This window comes from Rhyacophila brunnea, unplaced genomic scaffold, assembly GCF_057557595.1.
Source record: "Rhyacophila brunnea isolate RB1 unplaced genomic scaffold, BYU_Rbru_1.0 scaffold_9, whole genome shotgun sequence".
NCBI lineage: Eukaryota > Metazoa > Arthropoda > Insecta > Trichoptera > Rhyacophilidae > Rhyacophila > Rhyacophila brunnea.
The window spans coordinates 29,245,199-29,253,942 of NW_028233361.1; the positions used below are offsets into that span (position 1 = coordinate 29,245,199).

The 8,744-nt window shown below is 28.8% G+C and overlaps 1 protein-coding gene across 1 annotated transcript; it reads right to left on the reverse strand.

The window, feature by feature from the left end:
• Positions 1 to 2,326: 2,326 nt before the first annotated feature.
• On the reverse strand, positions 2,327 to 7,609 carry LOC147063492 (facilitated trehalose transporter Tret1-like). The gene is made up of 2 exons (XM_085959765.1): positions 7,419 to 7,609; positions 2,327 to 6,238 (listed from the first exon to the last, which is right to left on the reverse strand). The coding sequence occupies exons 1-2, from the start codon at positions 7,477 to 7,479 to the stop codon at positions 4,848 to 4,850; spliced, it is 1,452 nt and encodes a 483-aa protein (XP_085815891.1). The 5' UTR covers positions 7,480 to 7,609; the 3' UTR covers positions 2,327 to 4,847.
• Positions 7,610 to 8,744: the final 1,135 nt, after the last annotated feature.

The following is an 8,744-nucleotide window of genomic DNA, read 5'->3' on the forward strand; positions in this document are numbered from 1 at the left end:
CCACTAATAAATTATTAACTTTCTGAATAACTATTGTTAATTACAGGTTAATTCCTCATTAAAAATATTGTAAGTATATGTTGGTGGCCTTCCATCATGTATTACAATATTAAACGTGATCACTTTCAACATATGTCAATGTTTTAAAGCATATATTGTGTATTATCAAAAAAAATACTTTTTGTCTTTTGTATGCAAATTGTTTTTGACTCTATCACAAAAAATGCTGAAAATGTATCGGGCTATCAGAACACGAGGGAGAGTTAAACGTCACATGTTCGAATTATTTATTGTTTTACGCACTACGACGAACTGTGATGGCGGCCTGCGCATGCGCTTTGAGATTCTTGGATTACATTATTTTGAAAATGGCTGACTTAAATATAACATGATATTTTTCTTCAAACTGTCAACATTTCGATAAAGTCATTCAAACTTTTTATAAAAATAATATGTCTTCCCAGCTGTTTAAGACACGTTAAAAAGCTTGATAATTAATATTAACACCACTCTGAAATAACTAGAAAGAAATTGATATTAACAAGGTATTGAATAAATGTTATTGGATAAATCTGAACGTAGTAGAGAGGAGATATCACTATCATTTTACTGGCACATAATCAGTACCTAATTAAAATGTAATAAATTAGATTGACTCTTTATTTATTTATACAAGACGGGTAAAGAAGTTAATTTATATTGAGTAAAATATCACTGTTTTTTCTGTCAATCTTATTACAATTGACCCATAAATTACATAGATCATTCAATATAAATCTAATTTTTATAAGCGACCATATTTTCTTTATGCTAATAAATTAATATTACTTGTCTTATCTTAATTATTAGGACAATGATTGACTTAGTTAATAAAGTAAATTTTATTTGTTTTATAAGAATTGAATCAAATGCACTATAAATATCACATTCATAAAACGATTAGTATATTAAAAAAATAGTTGATTAGATGAAAAAAAACACACAGAAACTAGAGTTGATTAAAAAAACACTATTCAAAATTGTAGAGTACAAAAAAATGTTAAGCAATATTGCTTCCAAAGTTATTATTATATATATACGATTATAATATAACTAAGATACGTCATATATGCGTAAACATAACCACTTACAGAATCGAGTATATTACGTAGGATAGTTAGAATGAAATGTTCCTTTCGCGGTGGATTGTAATGAAAGACTGATGCAAAAATCGTCCATGTTTAACTATTACCATATTGTTGTAATCCTTTGAAAATAAATTATGATAAAGCCAATACTGTCAGTTATTCTATACCTACCGCTCGAAAGGGTTAAATTTACATTCGATTATGATTTACATACGTGCATTCGAGATTTTTTTTCATGTTGTATCGTCAATGTGATGTAAAAAATCTGGGCTTTTGTTCCTAGCATCGTATGTCGCCTATTTTAAATGATAAAAGAGAGTTATTGCTTGAATTGGAGGGGTCCCCCTTGATCAAAAGGGCCCAAGCGACCTTTAAGGCGTCTCCCTCTTGATACCTTTTGGATTTTGGCGGCGCAATGATTTATTTTTAAAAGGGAGGTTTTTCTTTTATAGAAAGGTTTATTAAAAACTTTTGTATGATTCGAGCATAAATGCAGTGGCTCTAAAACTTGAATCATATTTTTTTAAGTATATGTTAATCATGTTGGTTAAACATTTTTATGACGGTAGGTATTGGTCAGATTAATCTACTGTATTGCAATATTTGATAATTTTTTTGTTAATCAAAAAATGTTCTACAATCTAACTCATTACATTTATAAAGTTAGGTTAATATTATTCTGATACTGCATATTATTACGTACATAATATTATGTGACCAATAGCAAAATACGGTATGATTTAAAAGGTATCCTTCTGATTTGCTATTACCATTTACAATTATTATTATTTAACAATATTTTTTCCATACAATTTTATTAGTAGTATGACATTATTAATGAGGTTGGAGGTAGATTGATTTAATATTACTGTTACCCTTTACCCTCATATACCTAATACAAGCTAAAGTGTCGTAACTCATGATTTTTACCAAATCCACTCTAAATTCAGCACATGAATACTGTCATTATTTTTTTCTTAATTAAAAATGAAAAATAAAATATAATCGCAATAGATAATAAAAATAACTCTTAATTAGGTACATATTATATGACGTTATCAACTTAAATAAATAAATAAAAAAACAAAAAATCTACATTAAAATCAATGTATATTTATTTTATTATGTGTTTTTAAAACAAACATTACAGATTTTTAATTTACTTACATTAAGCTATAATTTTAATCCATATAATATGATACATTACATATTATTATTTTAAAAAAGATCAATTTTATCATAATATGCAGCACAATGAGTATTAAATCAAAAATATATAATAAGCTGGCATATTATTATTTTAATCCATCTGTTTAGTAGAATGGTATCTATGAAACTTACTACAGTATGATTTATTATTATTAAAATAAAAATCTTCACTTATTAGTAATATAGACTATACAAATTAACATGGTATTATTATGACGTCTAGGTGATTTTGTTTATAGTAACTACAAACTTGAGATTTATACATTTACCTGGAGAATTTTACTGACCACTGAAGACAATTTTACGAAACAATAGATTCATTTGATTATTCTAAAAATATGTTAACTTGAGTTGAGTATTTTCCAATCAATATTGCCTTAAACAATATAGTTTTATTCTAGTTTACTGTCAATTATATTATGATGTTTATACCATTGAAATAAGACACAAAAATGGTAAAATTCTATCTGTGGTTAATTTATGCAGTGGTCAATTATCCGTAAACCTCATGAGGATAATATGCTATATAATTTATATACGAATATAATTTAATACCTCTATGATAATATGTATATTATTAAAATTAGAATAAATCTTTTAATTAATTAATAGTTCATCCAAAGCCATCTTAGTCTGTTACTTATATAATATTATATGCGGTCAGTTTTCATTTTATAGATAAATTATTATAACATAAAAGTACACATAAAATGATTTAATATCCCGCAGTTTCATTCGATGTTGTTAAGTTTGGCAACCTGTGATAATTTTACACCGGTAACACTATTATAAATGTGGGTATATTCGTGTCTTGTACCTACGCAAAATATACGGTGGGTATGTTTGCATAAAATTATATCTGTTGGCATCGAAGGGGTTCAATAGAAATATATTAACGCGCGCATGATTTTACTCTATAGGCTTATTGTCGTACGAAGATGCGAATATGATAAAATATTACTGAACATTAAAAAAAAATCGTTACTTTAATATATATTCAGTTTTTTTCCCAATCCATACTTAAGTAAACTGTTATATTATTAAAAAGTGACCATTTTATAATGTATTTGATCTGAACGGATATTTTTTGTATTGCGATAGAGCCCCGTTTAAAATTAGTGGGAAACAAAAAAGTTTTTTTTTTTCAATGTAGATACGTGTTTTCTTGTTCGTGTTCGTATTCACCGTATCATACTTTACCGTGAAATCGTCTTTGGATCGTTTAGTAGTGAGATAAAATTTATGTCCAAATAAAACACGGTTTTTGTCGGTTAACACAAATCTACTTTGAAAATAGCCGATATACTGGATTATTAATTATTAGGTTAGGTTAAGTTTTTATTCTTGAGTTTCGCCAAAATCGACGAGAAAAATTGGCGCAATTCCCGCCTGACTACCTGTAAAACAACTTGTACCTAAAACATATATTATAATTAAAATTAAAAACTACCGAAGTTGAACTCATTGTGATAATTAACTCGCTGCGAACTGTGTTACGGTGAAATGTAATACGTACAATTTACATGTAACCATTTTCTTTAAAATGTACTACGAACTCGAAAAGTTTAAAAATATCATCTATATAAATTTACTCTCTCTATAAGTCCAAATATTCTAGAATACCTATAACCAAAGTGATGATATTAAATTCTAATTCATTAAAATAGAATTATCTAAAAAGTATTTTCAGACACGATCTTAAAAATAAATGTCATTTTTCAATCGTTAAAACTGGATAAAATCCCTCAGATTTGATAAAAATGAATGAATTTTATGAAAATACTGAATGGAGCATAATCATTATCTAGTAGCCAATTTGAATAGAGGCCATTGTGTTATATGGATAAAAACAAAATGTAAATTTGTTTAAACCGAACCGAATTAAAGTAGGTATTGTAAATTTATAGATACACAACATTACATAAAAATAATGGATAAATAAAAATTATATATAATTACAAAAACATATTATTATAATATGTATTATTTTTCTAATCTTTATACCATCCATCATTATTTTTAAGACATATTTATAAACAGTTGATTATGATAATACATACCGACTGTTTAATCAGCAACCCGGCCTACTTCATTTAAGAAGAAGAAAAAAACTTAATAGTAAAGTTATCGACTTAACAATACGAATTTTACAATAAATTAAAAGTACACTTGGAATTTTTTTTTTACAAATAAGCTGCACTATAAATTAGTCCACTTTTTTTTATATATAAAGACAATTTATATAAAGAGCGGAGTTATTCCATTTACGATATTGGAAATTTGGCACCTGCAGTTGGCTGTTTTTACTGTGTGAAGAGCGATAACGCATTTATTTATAGGCGAGTTTGAAATTTTGCTTGAGCATAGAAAACATGCTTTATAACAAAATGCCATCAAAATCTAATGTTTGGTCAAAAGTGCAGTTAGCGGGTTTGCAGATTTAGCAGTTAATTTATTATTTCAATAAAACATTGTTTATTAGGTACATACACTATTTTAAATTTAGACCATTCAGTCAGTGGATTTTTTCATGTTTTCTAAGTCTATATTTTGATCACTCCTATTATTAAAAATATCTAAAGATCTGTCATATGATAAATTATATTGAATCTCAACCAGCGACTTTCCTTTCGTTTCAGGCATATAAAACATAAGATATGCCACTGATATCATTATACAGGCTGCAAATATCCAAAAAGCGTAATAGTTTCCTATACTGGAGTCGAGACTCTGGAAAACTTGGATCGCTGTCGCGTTATATATACCTTGAGCTATCAAATAAAATCCAGAAAGCCATCCTTTCAAACTAAACGACATAACCTCGCTCATGACTAGAAGGGGAACCGGTCCCAATCCCATACCATAACCGAGTAACACTAAAATTATACCCATCATTCCTACCCATGAATAACTTTCACTTATAATAAAATCTTCTCTCAAAAAGAAGTAAATTCCGACTAAAATGTTAGCTGCCATACAAACTAAAGAAGCTAATAATAGTAACGGTTTTCGACCAACTTTATCAATGATCAAGAATGTCATTAATACAGTTATGTCTGAAACAGCTTCTGCTACCATTACAGCATGTCTTGGAGCCATTGGTGTATTCATATCTTTGAAAATCTTTTCCATATAGACAATAATTGCAGCAAGTCCACTGTACTGCTGGGCAAACGTCGAAATAAATATAATAGCAATGATTTTCTTTGTTTTTGGCAGTGCTAATTCTTTACCTAAATCTTTATAACTCATTGGAGGGCTTTCTTTTAAGCATTGTCTAATACTTTCGAATTCTTCTTCCACTTCATTTTCTATTGTTTCCCCTCTTAATTTCATAAGCACGCTTATAGCTTTTTCTTCTTTATTAATACTCAAAAGATAGAACGGCGTTTCTGGTAAAAATAATGAAAAAACGAACAGTACTATTGGAAACGTTATTGATATTGCATTGTGAGTTTGAAACGATAAAATTGGTCCAAGTCCATATTGTAATAAAGCACCAATCGATTGTGATATAACAAGCATTGCTACAGAGCTACCACGTATCTTTTTACTCATAACTTCAGCCAGATAAGCCGGAACGACTCCATAAGTAGGACCAACTGCGCACCCCAGAATAAATCTTCCAGCGTAAACCGCTCCAACGTTTTCGGCAAACGTCAAAATAAGCCAGCCAGCAATGTATAATCCAGATAATGAGACAATAATCCATTTTCTTCCGATTGTGTTAAAGAGGCAGGTGTAAGGTATCGCAATTGATACTGCTCCAATGGCCAGAAATGACCCAACCATAGATGCTTGGTGCGAGGTCAGCGGGATTGGAGAGTCATCTGCTTGGAGTTTTACCAGTGACGGTGAAGACCATGATAATGCTCCCCCGAGAGACATAAACGCGAGGCAACCTATAAAACAAACAATATTAATTATTAGATTTTATTCGTTGACATTCTTTCCCGGCTTATATCCGGAACTGAACCGAAAACTGGAAAGATCATTATTTTTGTCAGAAAAAAAACCGGAACCGAACCGAATAAAAAAATATCGGTTTTGTCGGTTTGGTACATGTTCAAACACGCGAGTTAACATGATTTTACTCCCCACTTCAGTTAAAATATGTGTGTCAAATTCAATGCGGAAAGATATCATTACCGGTAATGTGACGCATCTCGACATAATTCTCATAATTTATATATACATTTTAAATATGGCTACTGCCGAGCGGTGCAGCATAACTATTGGCTTCGGAGAGTGGCGCCGCGCTATCATACAAGTACCATAAAATGTTCTGAATTAAGGTAGAAAATATTTTTTTAATACAAATAAAAACATTTAAAAAATTAATCATTTGGAGCTTAACCGAAAACCGGAAATACCCTTATTTTTTTCGGAATGAAAACTGGGACCGAACCAATATAATATATACTTTTTACTTGAACTAGAACGAAAACCGATGTGACGATTTTGACAAAATGGTTATTTTTTATACATCGTTTCTGTTCGTTTATATTAATTAATTTAATAATACCGTTAAAGTTATGTATACCACTAGGTACCAACATAACAATATAATTAATTGTAGGTATTATTAAAATGATACCATAATTATCTACAAGCAAATACAAGTACTTGATGATTATCTGTTCCCAATATCTATTAGTAAGATAAATCAATCTATTCAGAGAGTTCATAAACACCGTCGAATATAATATTATAGTAGTAGGTAAATATTTAGTCTATGACCCTAATTGGTTTAGATCTGTACCCTTAGGCATCTGTTTAAATTTATATACATAATGCTTGCCCCACAAATTGCAGAATTTTGATATTCATTAGTAAAAAATAGAGTATATAATAAGGAAAAGTGTTTTCGTATATGTATTGATATAATTGTTTTTAATAATTTTAAAATAATTGTATATATCGTTTACTTATTAAAACGATTGACAAACAAAAAATACATTTTCACAAAAAAAACTGTGTACTTATCTGTATAATATAATTACAATAAGTATATATATTTTAATTACAAGCAATTTTTCTAATTACTTATAATATAATATGACACGCATATCGTTTACTTACATGAAAGAATCACAAAAAATATATACGCGTTCTTCTTAACAAATTTCACTAGAGGAAACATTATTGCGATTGCTAATTGATCAATTGAAATTTTAACAATATCTTATTAGAACTGTTGTATTATAATTATGCGATTAACGCGACAGCATTTCTCGTTATAATGAACACTGCGCGGTTGCCTACTAAACTGTATGGAAAAAAATATGGAAACATTAATAATTGCTACTGTTTTCTGATATCGACAAATTTTGTGGTATCTTGAATGAACAGTTCACCTAAGTGATAGCAATTAACTGCAAATATTAATTATTGTCGAGTATCAAGTTAATTTACCATCTTCTTTTTTTACTAGCACTAACAAAATTTTAAGGTACTTATTTATTTTTCCATATTACCTACTATTTGTAGACTCTTAAAATTTAATTACGCTTGATCGAGTTTTATAAACTATTTAATTTGTTTCGACATTTTAAATAATATGTTAAGTTTGAAATTATTATTAGTTAGTTATCTTATATTTTTTTTTTCTATATTTAGTGTAGATACTTCAAGTCCAGTTTACTATGTTATTGCATCATTTTAATAAAATTAAGTGTTGTTTATACCTTAAGGCCATACCTCTGTTGAGGCATGGTTTAAAAAGATCGAGGTTAGGCGATGCGCGGATTGTGCAAATGACGCGTGCTGAACGAAACATAATTTGTCATATAAATCCAACATGCGTCCATTTAATGTTCTGTTTATTGTTCTATTAGTAACAATAATAATATATTCATTGACATGTTTTCTTTTTCAAGTAAATGGGTAACGTTTTTTAGTCATCTTTACACGATTTAAGAATTAATACTCCCGTCGCCATCACGAAACAAATTGACATGTTTACAGCTCAACGTTCGCTCTCCGATTGCCAGCGAGTTCAAAATTTCGTCGCACCTATAGTTGAAAATTATTTGCTGTTTCACTAAAGTACCGTCTTTATTAATCAGCATCAGTGACTAAAACTGTAGTTTATTACTATTCTAATATTGGTGCTAAAATCGGACATTCACGCATACAAACTAATGATGTATTATTAAAAGTACGACAGCATAATATTATAATGTATCATATATATTAACATATACCGGCAGAAAACAAAACTATCTATTTTAGTTGATAATATAAGTATGATAATAATAATAGTTAATCAAAATAACTATTTGTTATTTTTGTGAAATCATTCTCATACAAATAAGAAACAATAGAGATATTATTATCGTAGAGGTAAAAAAATCTATACTTAGTGATTTCCATGTATTAAGTTTAACCCCCGTCACGTTTTAAATA

Excerpts from the sequence above, each read along its gene's own strand:
- LOC147063492 (XM_085959765.1), bottom strand. The coding sequence starts at position 7,479 with ATGTTTCCTCTAGTGAAATTTGTTAAGAAGAACGCGTATATATTTTTT. Across the intron at positions 6,239-7,418 it reads ATTTTTTGTGATTCTTTCAT|GTTGCCTCGCGTTTATGTCT; the intron begins GTAAGTAAACGA and ends TTTGTTTTATAG.